The sequence below is a fragment of the Pholcus phalangioides genome, unplaced genomic scaffold (genome assembly GCF_987345545.1).
Source record: "Pholcus phalangioides strain wild (caught in Gottingen) unplaced genomic scaffold, Ppha-v1.0 ptg000011l_1, whole genome shotgun sequence".
Taxonomy (NCBI): domain Eukaryota; kingdom Metazoa; phylum Arthropoda; class Arachnida; order Araneae; family Pholcidae; genus Pholcus; species Pholcus phalangioides.
This window is the reverse complement of record NW_028301604.1, coordinates 23,935,096-23,954,924: the sequence shown is the minus strand read 5'-3', so window position 1 is coordinate 23,954,924 and position 19,829 is coordinate 23,935,096. Positions and strand designations below refer to the sequence as shown.

At 36.8% G+C, this 19,829-nt stretch overlaps 1 protein-coding gene across 1 annotated transcript in view; it reads right to left on the bottom strand.

Annotated features, from left to right (window-relative positions):
* LOC149080249 (uncharacterized) overlaps window positions 1-19,829 on the bottom strand; it is a 60,090-nt gene that overhangs the window by 26,600 nt on the left and 13,661 nt on the right. Inside the window, exons 5-9 of the mRNA XM_089238622.1 lie at window positions 8,924-8,997; window positions 6,650-6,765; window positions 6,169-6,446; window positions 4,350-4,489; window positions 2,967-3,122 (exon numbers count right to left, since the gene is read on the bottom strand). Of these exons, the coding sequence (XP_089094748.1) occupies window positions 2,967-3,122; window positions 4,350-4,489; window positions 6,169-6,446; window positions 6,650-6,765; window positions 8,924-8,997 (764 nt within the window). The remainder of the gene's footprint in view (window positions 1-2,966; window positions 3,123-4,349; window positions 4,490-6,168; window positions 6,447-6,649; window positions 6,766-8,923; window positions 8,998-19,829) is intronic.

Sequence of the window (19,829 nt, the reverse complement as noted above, 5' to 3'; positions counted from 1 at the left end):
TGCTGTGAATGATATCAAGTTGGTACTTTTACAGGGTGACCTAGAATCACCCAATTTCAAAATTGTATATTTCTTAAAAATTGAAAACAATGTGAATATATACGGGGAAAATGTGTACGTTTTTTTATGAACAACTTTGTAATGGTCTGTTTCAAGTGTAGAGAAATCACACATTAAATTGGATGATTCTTAATCACCCTGTATACGAAAATCAAGGACGCTACACTTCTCTCCATCTTACATAGGACACTAACACCCGTATTCACCAACACAGTTTAAACTGCAATTGCAGGTGAAAGGATTGAAGATCGAAACGGATTGGTTAAAATCCTCAGTGTCGATCGCTAATCCTTTAACCTGCGATTGTAGTTTAAACTGTGTTGGTGAATACGGCCGAAGTGCATCAAAAAAAGTAAATATTTGATGTTAAAAAAATGGAGTATCTTTGGAAGTCAATATCGCCTAATTAAAATCGAAACAAGCGTTCCGAAAAGTGCTTTCGGGACAGCACATTTTAGAGGTAGCGCTTCAAAAAGTTTGAGAACCACTGCCTTAGTCAATCGAAGAGACGAAAGTAAATCACGTGCGTGCTGGGGGTACAAAATGACATTCCTGTGTGTGTATTCTTTGTTAGAAATACCTCAGTAAATGTTTGAGTAACTTTTTACTATACTGTAGTCTTAAAATTCAGACTATATAGTAAAAAGTTAGAGCTATACTTTGTTCTCATTTGCATTTTTGCCGATAGGAAATCGATTGGTCAAGTAAACTTCACCTCGTAAGAACATGTTGGGAAAAGTTTATTAATTTACAATATACAGTATATATACAGGGTGATAACTATCGACCGCCCAATAATTTTTTACACACGTGATTCCTTGTGAAAAACTAATACAGAAAAGTGTTGAGTTTTTTGATCTGACTCATAATGAGTTATAACGCTTTAAAAATTGATAACGTCACTTCAAAATCTTGCGAGATTCACCAAACATATAACTTGGCGTTTTTGAAAATGTTTAAAATGCATTAACCTTCACCAAAAATTTAGAAAATGAAAGAGATAAAAACCCGTTTTTTCCCTCAAACTTTTCAGAAAAAAGAAACTTTTTTTACAAGTCAGTCAGAATGTTCTTTGCATCTCACAACGCAAGCTTTACAGAGGTTATACAGGGTGATTCAGAAAAGATGGGAAAACCTTTTTAAGAGAGAGGTGATAGTACACACCAATACAAACAATTGTCATCAAAGAATGCATGATCTAACATGAAACGCAAACGCGCTTGCGCGTTTCGAAACGTCCACTCCGCAAAACGTCATTCCTGTTGAAATTTTTCGGGAGAGAAGGAACACCATGCATGCATATGTAACCTGGGGAAGAAGCAGAAACCGTATGCAAATCTGCGTCGCAGTGAATAAAAGGCGAGGACGCCAGCCCTGTGAAGTTTTTCCAGCGTGCAACCGTTCTAACAGTTGTAACGTACGGAATAATGGTGCACTTTAGTAATACTAAGTTCGCGCCTTTTATTCACTGTGACGCAGTTTTAAATACGGTTTCTTCTTCCCCAGGTTACATTTGCATGCATGGTGTTCTTTTTCTCCCGATAAATTTCAACAGGAATGCCGTTTTAACGTTTGCGGAGCGGCTGTTTCGAAACACGCTAGTGCTTTTGCGTTTCATGTTAGACCATGCATTCTGTGATGACAATTCTTTGTATTGGTGTGTACTATGACCTCTTAAAGTAAAGTTTAAAAGTTTAATTTTAAAGTTTAATTAAAAGTTAAAGTTTTTCCCATCTTTTCTGAATCACTTTGTAGATAAGTTAATCATTGTTTTATTCTCCAGAAAGTACTACGTCAATTTTTTTTTGGTTATAATTTCTAATTTGTGACATGAACCTTATATTATCGCGTTTTGTTTGGGGGGGGGGGTGATTGGTGTGATTACCCCTCCCCCCTTCCCATAGATCCGCATCTGGCTTATGGCATTACCATTGAAATACAACTTTCACTTCATCCCAAAAACTAGGACCGCTCTGATAAAACCAATGTCAGATTCAGAATCAAGTGCCACAAAAGCACCCTAAAATCACTGAAAGTTTTTTAGAACAAAATCAGTATTGGGTAGTGTAACCAATAGAAAAAATCCGAAATCAAAAGTTATTTTGTGTGTGTGTGTGTATATAGGTCAATTCACATAACACATAATAAGTTTAAAAGTCTCCGATTGAATCGTAGTTATTATTTTACTGTTTCCATAAGTCACACATTCATCAAGCTATAATTTTTACATCCTCCATTGAAGCTTTTTACGCATGACAGTTTCGATGAAAGTTCAGAAAAAAAATCCAAAGGAATATATATTGCCGTTTTATTGATCAACATGTATAATTTGATTAAAACGACAACGTAAAATAACGATCGCGCAGTAAACACGTACGCACTGTATGCACCTTCCCTCAAAAAATTTGATTTGATAGTGAAGGTAAACGAATTGCCACATTTCGGCAAAATAAGTGTTGATTTGGCTAAAAAAACTTTCAAACGCATCTCATTTGGCTAACACGATACAAATCTGGTGATAAATTTGTCAACATAGAGGACGAAGCTAACACGTAAGCTGTACGTAATAGCAAGGATATAGTATCACACTACATAGAGAGAAAAAGTGCCAATCGTGAAGGAAGAAAGGAGAACTTGGCTTCTGTTGTTATTGAATATCTCAGTTCATTTTCAAGTGACAACCCGCTGCTGGCGGAGAAATGTACTTTCGTTTGGAGTTTCGCACATAACTGACCGTTAGAAAAATGGCACATCACAAAATTTCAAACCTCATAACTCGCTTAATATTCGTCCGATCCAAAAACGGAAAACACTTTTCTATATTAGTTTTTACAAGGAATCGCGTGAGTAATTATTGGGCAGTCGATAGTTACCACCCTGTATGTATATATAGAATTGAGACTTCATTCCATATTCTCGTTAATCCAGTCGAGATATTCAGCCACTCTTGTATAAACACCTGGATAACCAGCTTGGGCACATTTGCTGCCAAAGGATACTACGCCCACAACTGTCCAGTGCCTTGTTCGATCGGGTATTACCATTGGACTTCCAGAGTCACCCTAAAAGTAAAATTCAAGAAAAATCTTTTCAATCTCCATCTAAAGCAATCGATTCACATAAAGCTTTACCAAATCACTCCTCCAATCAGAATGAAATTTCAGTGACAACTTCGAATCTAAAAATAACTATTGTACACAAGATAAATAGCTAACAGTACGCACCGCAAATTATTGGTGAACCGTTGGTGATAGAGGCATACTTCCAATTAGAAAAAGTACCCAAATAACTTGTCGATCTCGGATACGTGATTCGTATTGCAAGGTACAGTTACTAAAATAAAAGGATTAATTTTTCATACGTTCATCCCGTGCTCAAAAACCCAATTAGAAAGTCTTGCCCTGTCTCTCCTGAGGCCAACAAAAGAAATTCCACGTTTCTAAGTGCAGTATTTGCAGAGATTCTGTTCTTTGACACCTTTTCTCCGATTTTGCAATGCATGGATATATATATTTTTTTTTTGGCCTCAGGAGAGACAGGGCAACAACTTTCTAATTCTGTTTTTGAGGACAGGATGTCCATATAAAAAGTTATTTTTTTTTAATAACTATACAACCCCTTGCAATATGAATGACTTATCTGAGATCTACACGTTATTTGGATGTTTTTTTCTAATTGGAAGCAGGCCTAGAATCAACGGTTCGCCAGTAATTTGCGGTGCGTGCTCTTAGCTATGCACCCTGTATAGTTGCAAACACACTGTGTTGTCGTTAATAGTTATTCAAAAATCTTTAGCTATAGCGATTTTTTTAGATTAATGATTATGTAACTGAATATTTATTCACAAAATTACTCATTACAAACCTTCTAATTATTAAATTTGAAGAAATCTGCATTCTAATCGTGCCAAAAATGTCGATATTAAATTCATAACTTTGTTCGTAAAATATCTCTTTCAATGATATCTCTTTTTTGCCGCCTGGCAATCCAATGGTTAGGGAGCTAGCTTCTGACTGTGCAGGTCTGGCTGGGTTCGGACATGGATGTCTACTAATACACTAACAAATTCCCTGCTGGACAGATCGTAAAGATCTCTTGGGAATACGTGATGATCACGTGATTAAAAAAAATATTTGTTGATATTTTTTAAGCTGTTTGAAACGTTTATGAAAGGTATTTCATTTAATTTATAAAATAACAAACAATACTACGCCGTAGTTAAAATTTTACGCCTGCATTTTTTTTTAACCAAATTTAATAAATATAATGTAGGATGAGAAATATCTTACCTGACAGGCATCCTTTCCCCCTTCGAAGAATCCAGCGCATAAAAAGCCTTTCGTGATGGGTTGAAAATACCTACGGTTGCAGTCGACGTTGTCCCAAATAGGCATCGACACCTGTTGCAAAGAACCACTGCCTTGACCTCCTAGTTGGATATTTGGCAAAATGAAGTAAAAAAATTATTATTCCTCGAATGGCCATATGACCCATATTTTACGGACAGTTTTTAATACTATTCAGCTATCTCGTTATTTTAGTGACAATGATCATATAGTCAAATTTTTTTGACGAAGCTAAAATTTATAATTTTGAAATAGTGAATTCATTATCTTAACGTGAACTATGCATCGAAGAAATTTCACGTTTTTTTTCAAAATATGGTCGTATTTAATAACATTTAATCTCTTTTACCATTAGCACAATATTGATTCGTTAATTTTTACTTAATGAATTAAGATTATTTTGGCATCCATATTTCCAGTATGGACTTTTTTCTCAAATTTTTTTCATCAATTTGTTATTTGGCAGTATCATTGAGTTTGAGGCCTTTGAGCTTTTTATTTCTATAATATCTGGAAGGAAATTTCGTATCGTTCCGTTTATGTGTACAGTGAAACCTCGCTAGAATGAGACTCGATATAACGATAAATCCCTCTACAACGATATTTTTTTAATCTTGTCTGGAATTGCGTGTAGTCCAATGTTGATCTCCTCTCGATACAGTGATGTACTTTACTACGATAAATCCCTATGTAACGATACTTTTTAGGATATTTCGAAACCACTATAACGATATTTTCTTTATTTCACTCAAAATCACCTTCAATATATTTTTGAATTCTTCGCCAATGTTTGTTTATTCGAGGGTGTTTATTAATTTAGGGTATTTTGGGCTATCTCCCCTCCGAAAGTGTTAATGACGTTACCGTGAAGCTGCTTCCTGTGTGATACACAACAGTATTGTGCAGGAAACTATTTGACAGGGTGAAACAACTAACTGGATTTCATTCATCAACTAATCAATTGGAATTTTTCACTACGAACGATTGCTTTTAAATGCATTTTATCGTGGCACTAACGGCGACAATTCAGAAGAGATACCAACAACAGCATAAATTTGGTGACGCCTGATGATAATAATACCTCTCAATGCAACAATAACGCCTCCAGAACGATATTTTTTCTTGGTCTGCAGAATATCGTTACTTCGAGATTTAACTGTATTAATCATTTATAATCATCCTTTATCTCAAGCCGAATGTGACTTGTGAGGCTTTGAAATTTTGTGCTACTCATCTACATGCCAAACGTATGCAAAAATTTGATTTGAACTGTCCTGTTATGCGTAGTAAACTCGGAGACTTTAATATTGTGTCTATCTTCTATTTAGTTTCTTATAGAAGAAACACACAATGGCGAAAAAAAACGATTTACTTTGGAAAAAATGGATTATTTTTATGATAATTTTTGGTGAAGGGGTTAAGTATACAGTAAAACCCATCTTAACGGTCACCCGTCTTTTACGGATGAATTTTGTTGTCCCGCCAATGTCCGCAAAAAAGGGATTTCACTGTATATAATATGAATATTTTATATACAGTGAAATATGAAAATTTTGCTAATGCTGTATGTTTGATGTTCAACCCTTGCTAAATTATTATAAAGTATATTCTTTCAATCAGTGATATTTTTAGCATATCCGCGTTTTAAGACACGTGTCCTTTCATTGGGGAAAAACCCTCGCACTATTTGAAGTGAATATAAATTATGTACCTAATGGAGTATTTTAGAAGCACGTTACAAAACATGAAAAATCTAAATTACCGTAAGATAGCGTTCCCCATCCGGTCACGGTTCCCATATATCCAACTAAAGAATTAGCCTTGAGACCTTCAGTGGGAAGACAAACTGGACTAATGAATTCTGAGAATTTAACAGGTTTCCGAAGTTTGAGAAGTGCTATGTCATTGTAAAATCCACTTCTGGAAAATTCCGGATGTGGTACAGCTGCTTCAACTTTGAATTCCACGGGTTGCATAAAATCATCATTGCGGAAAAGATGGTGGTCTCCTAATCGTACTGTAAGCCGCTCTTTCCGATATCTGAGAAACAGAACATCAATACAGATAATACAATACGCATGAAACTTTAATATAGCAAAAATACTTTTTAAGAAGTTCAAAAAAATTGCGTTTTCGTCCGACTGACTTGAATTGAGTATAATAATAAATCTATTTAAAGTTGTTAAATATAGGTAAAGTTGATAATTCAAATACATTTATTGTATTAAATGATATAAGCTCACTTGAATCCTCTTTGATCAGAGAGGCAATGCGCTGCAGTGAGAATATATCTTTCATCTACAACAGCTCCACCGCACCAATACTCCCTTCCCTTGCTGCTGTCCAAAAATATTGCAGCCTGAAAGACCAAAGTTCTTGGACATTTAGTATTCGTTAAAAGTACTCACCCATGTCAAACAACAATGGTCGACGTCATGTTTAACTTTCGTATTCTGTGCCGTATTTATAAACAAATTGCAGGACTAAAATTATGGAATATTTGTGTGTGTGATTATGATTCTATCTATAGATTTCGCACGCAGATTGTATACAATAGTTGTCAAAGTGTGGCACCTTAATATTTTTCAATTATCATTCACAAAGTTTCATTATTGATACACCAGTAGAGACCATCGATTCAAAATGTTTATCTTAAAGTGTGTGTTTTTATTTCCACTTTCTTTCGTATATTTCATCGGGTTTTTTTTTTTCTCATTTATTTTACGTTTTTATTTATTTCTTTTGTATTTCGTCGCTCTTTTCTCATTTTGTGTGTTTTTACCTGTTTATTAGGCTATTGTTTTCTTTTTTAGTGTGTACCTATTTTTTTTCTATTTCCGCTGTGAATGCTGGCAGTACAGTATACGATAATAAATAAATAAGCTACAGTGTGATCAGCGAATAAGCCCTTATTTCAAAATTAAATATCTCTACAACAAAGATCAATAGAATTATGTGGTAAACCGTACGTTTATTAGCAAAACTGTAAGAATGTTGTACAGAAATTTCGAAAATGTAGTTTTTTTTTTTAATTTTTTAAAATTTAAAAAAATAAAAAAAAACTGGAGATTTTGGGATTCCGAAAATCCTCATTTGTGTGAAGAGAAACCACTGCATTCGCCTAAAGTTACTGCATGGGCTGCGGTATGTGCCATGTGTGCTGACAAATTGTTCCAAAATTGTAACGTAATGTTCAGTAGTAATCGTTTCTTGCACGAAGAAGGAGCCGATAATGCCTCTGGCGCATACCGAAGCCCATGCAGTAACTTTAGGCGAATGCAGTGGTTTCTCTTCACACAAATGATGATTTTCGGAACCCGAAAATCTACAGTTTTTTTTTTTTTAATTTTAAAAAATTAAAAAAAAACTAAATTTTCGAAATTTCTGTACAACACTCTTACAGTTTTGCTAATAAACGTACCGTTTACCGCTTAATTCTATTGATCTTTGTTGTAAAGATATTTAATTTTGAAATAAGGGCTTATTCGCTGATCACCCTGTATATTCCCAATACAAATTTGTATCATTTGGTGAAATAAGACAAGAGAGTTTGACTTTTCTTTTTTGTGTGTGTGTGTGTGTGTGAGAGAGAGAGAGAGAGACTAGTTTATTTTGATGAGCAAAAGTTTTGTGCTAGCATTTCTAATAACTTATTTGATCATGTCTGTCGCACCACGATCTGCGCCCTCAAGGACCAATTAGAACTAAGATCTAAAAATTTAAAGCCAATTATTGAACAGCTTTTCTTTCCTTCATCTCTCACGGAGAAGCTGGTGTGCATTAGTTATAATTGTTTCTACGGTAGTTTTTACATTGTTGTTTGTTGTAGTTATCACTGTTGATGATAACTACTTATAGCAGCAGTGTACAGTAGTTGTGTCTGTCGTTTTGGCACCGTATCTTTCCCAACGCTAAAATGGTAGTATTACGTGTGTGTTAGGAAAGATTATGTCAAAAGAATTGAGAGAGAGGGCTATGAGCTCATCACTTCTAAACCTCTTTCTTTTTTATATAATGGAAGAATACTTTATCCACCAAAAGGCTATGTACTGCGCCTACACTCCCAATACAATAACAACCTCGACTTAAACGTATGAAGCCAATTTAATTGTTTGAAAATTTGAGATGATTAAAAATGTGATTATATTGGATAAAAATCAAGTCAGTTAAAATTAATTGTTTTCAAGATTTTTATGGTTTATTTTCCGGATTGAATGTGAATAAGTTTTAATGGTTTCCTTCCTATACAGTTAAATTTCTTCTACGTATACTGATTTTTTTCCGTCATTTTTAAATATTCATGAGTTTATATAATATTATAAAAGTGTAATGAATCGACAACATGGAGAAGTTCCACAAAATTCAAAAACTGATCTAATACTGAAGAAATTTTTTCGTCAAAAGTATTAAAAACTATTGTCGATGAGAAATGTGAATTTAACAGATTTACAGGAATATAACTGTGAAAAAAGAAAGAGTAGTATTGGTCACCGGCCACACCTACCGTCATTACCTACCATCCATGGCCATTGCCCTGGATTTGTTTCATGTCCTCCTACGATTCGGCTGTCCCGTCCTGCAGTGCCACATCCTGAAAGTTTTCAAAAATTATTAACCATATCAAAATAATTCGAAAAATTTGGCAAAAATATTGCGTTTTAGATTTAAAAGTATCAACTACCGTTCGATAACTCATGCTAGAAAACACTGTTCTTCTATTCATTTACATATCTCGATTACATTTTAACAAATGCGTACGTGTATCATTTAAAAGGGGGCACAGAACTGTTGAACATAGGAAAATTGGGAAAAAAGTGACATTTGTTCAAAATTCCATTAAAAATCATATAAATTACACTATTTTCTTCGAATTTTTGTACATATTTTAAAAGATTTCTATTCTTACAGTGTACTTGCGTTGAATTCTGGAAAAACGTTGTGGATCTTTTGTACTTTGAAAGGAAATTGAGAAAAATATTGTCAAAATTTTTAACACATACCCTCGCTGCGCGCATGATTTCATTCATCTTCATTTATGCATATATTTTTACAAAAAAATTGTTTTGTGTTTAGAATTAACTGTTTAATAGAAGGAAGCAGCCATTTGAAGATATGTTAAGTGAAAGTATTTTTAAAAATTCAAAACTTTAAAAATTCAATTTTTATGAATTTTTTCAAATTTTAAAATTTTTATGAATTTTTTCAAATTTTAAAATTTTTATAAAATTTTTAAATTTCAATATATCAACACTATCGAGGTTCATTCTATGCACCTAGCAAAGGAGCCCATTCCTTATAAATTTCATAGTCATTTGAAAGTTATTTCTTGAGATATGCGCGCAAGGGTCAAAAAATACATTTTGAGAAAAATGCGTTTAAAGATTGAGAAACAAATTCTTATGAAAATGTCTTTTCTCGAACCAAAAACTGCTCATAAAATTGAAAAATCCCTCAAAGTTTAAGAATTTGGGCATTTGTTTGTGTTATCATCATGTTTTAATACCTTTTTTGTCATTTTGAATGCTTCAGAGTTTTGCGCTTTTGTGCACTTGAGAAAAAGCAAGGTGGAAAAAGCCACTAGTTAGGCTTTTAGTTAGTCGGTGATACATTTGAAGTTGTTTTTATGCTGTGATTTATACTTTCAATTTGTTGTGTAAGTAAAATACATCGTGATATGGCATGTGAACAGGAAAATATTTACAAATCAAAAATTTATCTTTTTTCAGGCGAAACATTTTAAAAAATTAAAATATCGAAAGAACGTACCTTTATATGTTATTATAGTGAATTTCTGTTAATTTCAATGCTATTTGAAGGCTTAGAACTCAAAATTTCTCAAAGAAATTCATTGTGACCCATCCTTCAAGCCATATACATATGCTCAACCCATATATCCCGCGGGCCAAATACGACCCTCGGGTTATCTGAAGTGACCAGTCACCTCAAACCTAATTTTGTAAAAATGAACTAAGCGGCACATTTACAGAAGCGACCCGTGGCACAATTAGCAATGCACAACAGAGCATTTAAGCAGCCAGTAGCACATTTTCAGATCACTTGAGTGACCCGCGGCACAGTTCCAGAACACTTGAGTGACAGGCACATTTTTAGAGCACTTAAATGGCCTGTAGTGTAGTTCTACATTGCCCAAGTGATCCGCGGGATATTTACGGATCATTTGATTGACACGCGGCACAGTTCCAGAGCACTTAAGTGACCCGCAAGACATTTCTAAAGGACTTAAGTGGCCCGCAACACATTTTCAGATGACTTAAAAGATCCCGAAATATTTAGAGATCACTAAAGTTGCTCTATAGAGGACTTATCAATAGAGGAAATATTAGTTCATGTGCCCACAAACTAGGGAAAGGTTTTTCTCGTTTAAGGCACTCTCAGTAAAGATGTCATTAAGAATAATTCATATTTTTATAAAGGATGGTTGATGACGTAAGCATCATTCAAACTCCCCCCCCCCCCCGTTCTCAAAAATTAGCCAATACGAAAATCCTCCCTCCCCATCGATGCTGATGTAATACTTGAACGATCTCAGGGAAAGACGCGTTCGTCGTCCATTTTTATGCTGTCCTTTCCCAACTTTTTTCCTCAGTTTTTTAAATTCAAATATTTCTGTAAATACTGCACTTAGAAACATTGGAATTTTTTTGTTTGCCTCAAGGGACAGGGTCACTATTTTTTAATTGGAAATCAGACATGACAGGAGGACGGTTTTAAAAATTTAGATTTTTTTAAATTTTATTACACACTGCATTTTCACTCTTGAATCTGATAGCGATTTTTGAACACATTTTGAGCATTTTTAATTTGACATACCTCTACGACGAACGGTTGATGAGATAAAGGCCACATGGATGTATTTTGTAACATTAGCTCTTTGCCAATCGTCTGCAAATCGCTCATTATATCGAGATTGTCGTTATAAGCCATACTCGTTGTAACGGACTTTTACTGTATATATATAGTATATACAGTATATAGGTGCCTTCTAATACCTGAACTCGTAAGAGTCAAATAAATGTTGTTAGGTATTTCAATACTAGATGGCGCTTTGCAAACTTCCATGACGGGAGTCAGAATATGGAGATACTATTTTAGAACTTTTAATTGAAAAAGAATCACTGCAGACCAGGGGCGTAGCCAGAAATTTCGTTCGGGGGGGGACCACTTTCATTTTGGAGGGGGGGGGACCAAAGTAACAGAACAATGGATTTGGCCATCTTTTTCCCTTTTTTCTGTCATTTTCTCACATTTCGGGGGGGGACCAGACCCCCAAGTCCCCCCCCCCTTCTCGCTACGCCCTTGCTGCAGACATACCCTTTAAGTATTAATTACGTGCAGTGTTTAATATAGAGAAAAATTCATTCATCCTAGTATTTATGCCAGTGATTCTCAGACTCTTGTCCCTCACGGCTCATCTGTGACTCCCCAGAGTGTAGTCTAGTAGATATCTACTCTCTCTCTCTATAATATAAAATCATAAACTCGAAAAGGGCCTGTTGCTAAGCAACCGAGTGACGGAAGTGGGTGAAGTTTTTGAGTGACGGAAATCTGTTACGTTTTTGTGTTACGGAAGTCGGTTACGATTTTGGGTCAAGTATTCATTTAACTCTAGCACATATTGGGACCCATTTGACCCATCGGGACCATGTTATGTGCATGTACCGAGAGGCTCCCATATCCTACAGCAGGGCCCTTAGGCTGGAATTTAGATGGCGAGCCCCCAAACCAGCTTTTCAGGGCCCCTCTGTGGTTAATTTATAGTGTGAAAAATCAAAAAGGGATAAGAATCGTTCTGGTCCTGTCAGCCCTGCCCTTGTGGGGGGGTCATGCCGAGAGGTATGTATATGTATAATATACATATAACAACAGTGCTCCCAACACACAGGGTCGGGGTACCCGGGGGGGACGTATACCTTCATGGGAAAGTTAAAAGATTTCATTTCCAGGGGCCCTTGATGGATCTCATTGTTTTCTTGCTGCTTTAACGTTGAAAAATTTGCGATAGCGGAAGCACAAGATATATCCAGTCTGGGGGAGCTCCAAAAAATTTGCGAATTCGGTCACGGGTAGTTGCGTGGGTGACCCTGGATTTTATTCGTTGGTAAAACGAATACAAATGAAAATTTTTCATGCCATTCGCACCGGGGGATGACCGACAAGCTTCCAAGGCGGGGCCCCATGTGTACAGGTTTCATTTTGGGGGCCCTGGATGAATCTCATTCTTTTCTGTTGTAGAATTTGCAACAGCGGATGCCCGTGATAAAGCCAGTCTGGGGCCCCACTAAAAGTATGCGAATTGGTGTCCCGGGTAATTGGTAGGGGGCCCTGGATTTTATTCGTTGGGAAAACGAATACAAATGAAAATGTTTCACGGCAATCGCAGCGGAGGATGACCGACAAGCTTCCAAGTCGGGGGCCCCATGTTTACAGGTTTCATTTTGGGGGCCCTGGATGAATCTCATTATTTCCTGTTGTAGAATTTGCAACAGCGGATGCCCGAGATAAAGACAGTCTGGGGCCCCCACTAAAAGTATGCGAATACAACGGGCAACTGATTGGGGGCGCTAGCTTTTATTCATTGGTAAAACGAATACAAATGAAAATTTTTCATGGCACTCGCAGTGGGGGATGACCGACAAGCTTCCAAGTCGGGGGCCCCATGTTTACAGGTTTCATTTTGGGGCTCTGGATGAATCTGATTCTTTTTGTTTTTTAACATTATACAATTTGCAACAGCGGAAGACCGAGATAAATCCAGTCTGGATTCCCCACTAAAAATCTGCGTATTGTGTTTCCGCTACTGGATGTGGGGCCCTGGATTTTATTCGTTGCAAAATTGAAAAAAATGAAAAATTTTCGTGGCCCCTTACAGGGGTGTGTCCGACAAGCTTCCAGGTCAGTGTTCCATGGGAATATTGATAGGTTCTAATCCGGGGCCCCTGGATGTATCTCATTGATTTTTGTTGTTTAACATTGTAAAATTTGCAACACATCGGTAGCCCGAGATATATCCAGTGTGGGCCCCACTAAAATTCAGCGAATTGAATCTGGGGCCCCAGTTTCTGGGGATGCTTGATGAATCTCGTTTTTTGTTGCTTTATCATTATTTTTATTAAAATTCGCTTCTTCAGTAAGCTGGTGCTTTCATACGTCTCTTTCCATAGCACGCTGATGAAGTGGGACGAAATAAACAAGATATGTTGTGAAGAGAAGTGGGGGGGGGGGGGTTGGCCGCCAAAGGGGTTGGCCGCGGCAGGGGGGCAGAGCCCCCCTAGTATATATATATATTTTTTTTTTTTCACTTATAAAAGAACCACTTTGAAGCGTAAAAAAAAAAGAAGCTCACAAATTAATATCTCTAGCTCGCCGCGACGTCCCTGACAAAGATCGGCGACGCCCCTAGGAGCCGCGACGCATACTTTGAAAAACACTGATTTATGCTATAAATTTATTTTTCCGAAATCACAACCATTTTCAAGGCAGAAAATAATATAATTTTTTTACACGTTTCTTTTCATTTTGTTTCTATGAATAGGGATCAGAGTCCAAAAAGCATACAGGACAAAAAAAAATTTCTTGAATATCTCTAAACAGAAGGGAAATATAAGGAAAAATAATGATAAAAACAAATCTGAATTCAGCCTGTAAAAGTTTAAAATGGGTTAAAAAGCTTCTAAAAAAAACAAACACGTTGAATGTTTTTCAGAAAAATGAATTTGTCATGTCAGACAGAAATATTGTCGTGAAGATTAATATTCACGATTTTTGTCTCAGTTATCATACTGTAATTTATAAGTTATGTCAATTATCTTCGTGCACAATTTCAGTAGATTACGAATTCTACCGAGCTACGATGGAGAAACGGGACACAGACACACACACACATATACATATGTAAATATAAATCCTAATCAGTTAATGAGCAAATATGTTAATTATGCATAATCGCCGAGCATTTTGGTAAGTTTGATGAATTTCCCTAAAAATTTATCACTTTTGCCGGCGATTATGCATAGTTTACCCAAGTCGTTGGAAAATTTGGTAAATTTTCTTAAATTAATCATTTTTACTGGTGATTATTCATAGTACCGAAGCGTCAAAAGTAAATTTAATAAGTACTAAAAAATGTATCACTTTTATCGGCGATTATGCTGCATAATACTCAAGCGTTGGTAAACATGATAAGTCCTACTTATAAGATACACTATGCATGATAATCCATACACGTGCTGTTTCATTATATTGGGGCACGATAGAAAAATTTGTTATCATTATATCGGGGTCTGACTACACTCATCACACATACTACTGTAGATATAGACACATTTAATTTCTTTTTCCATATTTATCAAATTCACTAATTACACTAGAGTATTCTTCAATCACCCCGCAAAGGGGTACTGATGTAGACAGATCCACATGAACAGTAAATCCTATAAACTCCCGCAGATGAGAAGGGGACTCGAGGGTTTTTAGCCGATCGAAGAAGAGCACCTATTGTTCGAGTGGGTTTGTAGATCGTAGAAATGTTGTGGTTTCGAAGTATGGAACCGATTCAATCAGTGACATTTTTTACATACGGGAGGCAGGCTGTGCTCATCTTGTCTGGAACATCCTGGGATTTTTGTTGAGTCTTCTGGGGTGGATAGCTCTCCTGATCTCCTGGGGTGCGAAACTACTAACCTCAACCAAGAACTAGATCATTTAAACCGAGCCTTGTAATCAAACGGATATACACCCTAGGAAATCAGGAGAGCTATCCACCCCAGAAGACCCAACAAAAATCCCAGAATTTTCCAAACAAGATGAGCACAGCCTGCCTCCCGTATGTAAAAAATGTCACTGACCGAATCGGTTCCATACTTCGGAAACACGTTTCCACAATCTACAAACCCACTGGAACAATAGGTACTCTTCTTCGATCGGCTAACAGAAAAATCTGCTGTCGCTGAACATGCTTTCCTCAAAGGGTCATGACATCCACTTCCAAGACACCGATATTCTCTCTTCAGAATCCCACTTCTACTCCCGACTAAACCGCGAACATATTGAGATCGTTAAGCACAGAGATAATTTCAACAGGAAGGAAGAAGGGCTGCACTTGAACAAGAAATGGCACCCGACAATCCGAAATATCAAGATCAGGACGGTTAGAAAATCAAATCTTCCGAATTCGGACTCCCCATTCAAATTTGGAGACTCCGATCCTCACCCACCCTACCAGAAGTCGCGAAGTCCTATCAACATCAATCAACACGTCACAACGAGGAAGATGATCCTTCTGCGTCTCCAGCGAAAGCGTCATGCAAGGAGATAGTTTCGTCTCTTCGCTCACCAAACACAGCACTGAAGATGACCATCACATTAGTGGATGAAACGTCCGCTACAAAACAGTTGGAACGCGGCATAACAGCCCGAAAGGTATGAAATTAATTGCAAACTCCGGCCGTGTGAAAGCCTACCTTCTCTTTCCCTAGTTTGTCGGTGCATGAACTAATAATATTCCCTCTATTCATAAGTCCTCTTTGGAGCCACTTTAGTGTTCTCTAAGGCTCCTTTCACACGGAGCGGATGCGGACGCGGGTCCGCATACCCTTTCAAACGAGCGCTGAAGTTCGAATTTAGTTTGAAATTCGTGCGTATAAACTGTTTTTTCGCAATTTTTGTAATTATTTTTTTCTTTCACCCCTGATTCAGTGCCCATAGGCAGCCTAGAGGCATTCTTTGGTGGTTTTTATCATTGAGCCTAAAGATGCCTCCATTCCGATCCTCACAAGTAGTCGATGGGAGAAAATATCTTAAAATATTTTCAAAAAATTTTGAAAAAAATCTGCCTTTTCGGAAAAATATCAAAGAAAATTCCAAAAACATCCGATGTTCGAAAAATCCAATCCAAAAACATCCAAAACATTCGTTGTTCCAAAAAAAAAAAAAAAAATTCAGCAAATATCAAAGAATTTGCAAGTATAAAAAAAAGGAGGGGTTGGGACTTTCAAAATGTCTGTGCTTAGAAATATTCACATCACAATTCTGTCTTAGGCCGAGATTACACTATAAAAGTTTTGTAAAAGCTCTTTGATAAAACGTGAAAAATTCAACCATTAAGATCACCGGTTGCATTTGCTCGAATGCAACCGATGCGCCTATTGGTTGAATTTTTCAACTTTTATAAAAGATCTTTTACAAAACTTTATAGTATAATCCCGGCCTCAAGTACGGATTACACTATAAAAATTTTATAATAATTCTTTTAAAAAAGCAACTAATAAATTTATCGGTTGCACTTGCAATTTATTAGTTGCTTTTTTCAAGTTTTATAAAATAACTTTCATAAACCTTTTAGAGTGAAATCCCATCCTTAGATTAGTCACTTCTGAAATATAAAATTTCATTTTTTTAAGTTTACAGACTAAATATTGAGTAAAATATACTTGTAGGTATCGGGGAACCACCAAAAATATTCAAGTGCTAGGATCTTCAAACGGCCCTGAGTGAACAAACCGTACGTGGATAACGTTGTTTAATAAAAGTATTTTTTTTTAAGTTTAAAAAAATTAACAGATTAAAAATTTAAAAAAATAACAAATATTTAAAATAATATTTCAGATATTTACAAATATACAAATACAAATACAAATACAACGCCACAACAGGCAAAATGCCCAACGAGGTGGCTGATAAAAAGATGCCCATAAAAATATGGTTGTCATATGTTTCAAAAATACAGCAACCCAATTAAAAATGCAATTAACACAAATTACAAACAATATATACACATGATAAAATATTATACGATGCCCATAAAGATTACTTATGGTTGTCTTATTCTAAGAATGGATAGCTTCTCGATTTACCCCAACATGTTTATCGTATTTCTTTTTAAACGTGTCAATTGTGTTACAATTTACTACCTCCGGGGGTAAGCTATTCCATTTATTAACAACCCTATTGGAGAAAAATTCCCTGCGACACCATAACCTTGCATTGTCCCTCACCAATCGATACTGGTGTCCCCTTGTAAAAGCAGTCGATTGGCGGTGTACTAAAAGTTCATGGTCCATCCTATCCATCCCATTGAAAATTTTGAACACTTCGATCATATCTCCTCGACACCTGCGTTCATCCAATGTAAACATATTCAAAAAATGAAGTCTTTCTTCATAACTCAAGCCCTGTGTGCCAATAAGGACACGCGTAGCTCTTCTCTGCACCCCTTCAACCAAGTCTATGTCCCTCTGTAGGTATGGTCTCCAAAACCTTACAGCATACTCCAGTCCAGGACGAACTAAGCCTCGAAAAAGAGGAAGAATGACTTTAGGAGAACGCGAAGAGACCTTTTTGAAAATGAGACCAAGCATTCTATTCGATTTTTTGACAACCGCTGAACAATGTTCAGAAAACTTAAGTCGCTCGTCAATGAGAATTCCCAAATCGGTGACCCTAGTTGCATCCGGGATAGTGACACCATTCAACTCGTAAGAGAACCGTTGGTTGTTCGAACCAAAATGAGCGACCATGCACTTATCTACGCTAAACGAAATTTTTAAATTAAATTTAAAAGTTATTAAAGTATGCAGTCAATTAAATATTCGTAATGAACAGAACGGCTCATAGTTTTGGTCCCGTCAGTGGCCGTTGTTGGCAGGTTTTATTATATAAAATTGTGAAATATGGACAAAAGGCAGTTAAAGTTGTTATATCTCAATCTCAGAAGGAAACGAAGGGATACACGTATGTAGGTACATTATATTAATGAGCAGGGACCCTCATATGGTGATTTTAAGGGTATTTATGGCAAATAATCAAAAAAATTCCGTGAAAAATCACCTTCAAAAAGTAGCCAAAGATGCGGACGAATTCGCTCCGCATCCGCATCGTGTGAATAGCTCCGAATAAACCTATTGTCAAAACTTCTATGTGCGGATGCGGAGCCCGCACTTAGGTTTTGACACATGCGGACGACGTCCGGACCCGCATGAACGTTTCCTAGGTGCGGAGATTTTTCGGCTCGTCTGAAAGGCGCAGTATATTCCAATTGTTAAAACTTCTTCCGGACCCGCATCCGCTCCGTGTGAAAGGGCCCTAAATGTTCCGCGGATATTTCAAGTGATCTGAAAATGTGTCCGGGATGCTCAAGTGCTTTGGAAATGTGTTGCGGACCACCTAAGTGCTCTAGAAATTCGTGTAGGGCTACGTAAGTGTTCTGGAACTATGTCGCGGGTCACTCAAGTGATCTGTAAATATGTCGCGGGTCACTTAGTGATCTGTGAATGTGCCACCGGCATACTTGAGTGATCTGAAAATATATCATGGACCACTTAAATGCTCTGTAATTGTGCCACGGGTCACTTAAGCTATCTGTAAATGTGCCGCTTAGTTCATTTTCACAAAAGGCTAGTGACATCAGATAAACCCGAGAGCCACATTTGTCCCATGGGTTGAGCATACATGGCTTAGAGGGTGGGTTGCAATGAATTTCTTGAAGACCAATTTTGAGTTCTTAGCCTTCAAATAACATCGAAATTAACAGAAAATAATTGATTATAATCACATATAAAGGTATTTTCTTCCTGAAATTAAATTTTTTACAAACTCTTTTGCATCAAAAAAAATATTGTTTTGTTTGTCTGAGGAAGGACATAGGTAGGCTCTTGCGCCCCACTCCCCCACGTACGTCTCTGATCCCAATATGCGTTAGGAGGTAGGGGGTAGAACCGACGAAATTTTGCTGACAAGCTGACAGAGTTTCGCTAACTTTTGCTGACAAGGGGTGGAGGGTGTCAAAAATGGCTGAAAATCTGCTGACGTACTACTTGAATGACTCTAATTGCCGGTAAGTGACGATGTTTATAAATTTATAAAACTTACAAAGACAATTGGTAAGTATACATAATAACCGGTTACTATGTATATAATAACCGATATATTAAATTTACTGTAACCATAGGCGTACGCAGAATTTTCTAAGAGGTTTCAATTTTTTTTTCTTCTCAAGGGGGGGGGGGGTTTACATATTTTCCAGCAAAATAACACTACAATCTCGGTTTGAGGGGGGTTAGAACCCCAACCCCCCCCCCTCCTCCTTTGCGTACGCCAATGACCGTAACATGTATAGAATCAGAACAGCTAAAAGGTACGGGAATGTCCCTCAAAATACGGATCATTCGACCACCCTAGCAACAAGACCTTTTACCTAGAGGTAATGGTTAGACACGACAAAACAGCTTAAGACAAGCTTAATCATTTCATTTTTGTTCACATTGATTTGGTATGACGCAACGTTCGATTTGTCTGACTAACGAGTGTGCGTTGCGCCATACAAATCAACGTGAACAACAATGACTAAGCTTGTCTAAAGCTATCTTGTCTAGTCGTGTCTAACCGGTGTGCGCCCAGCCTGAGTAT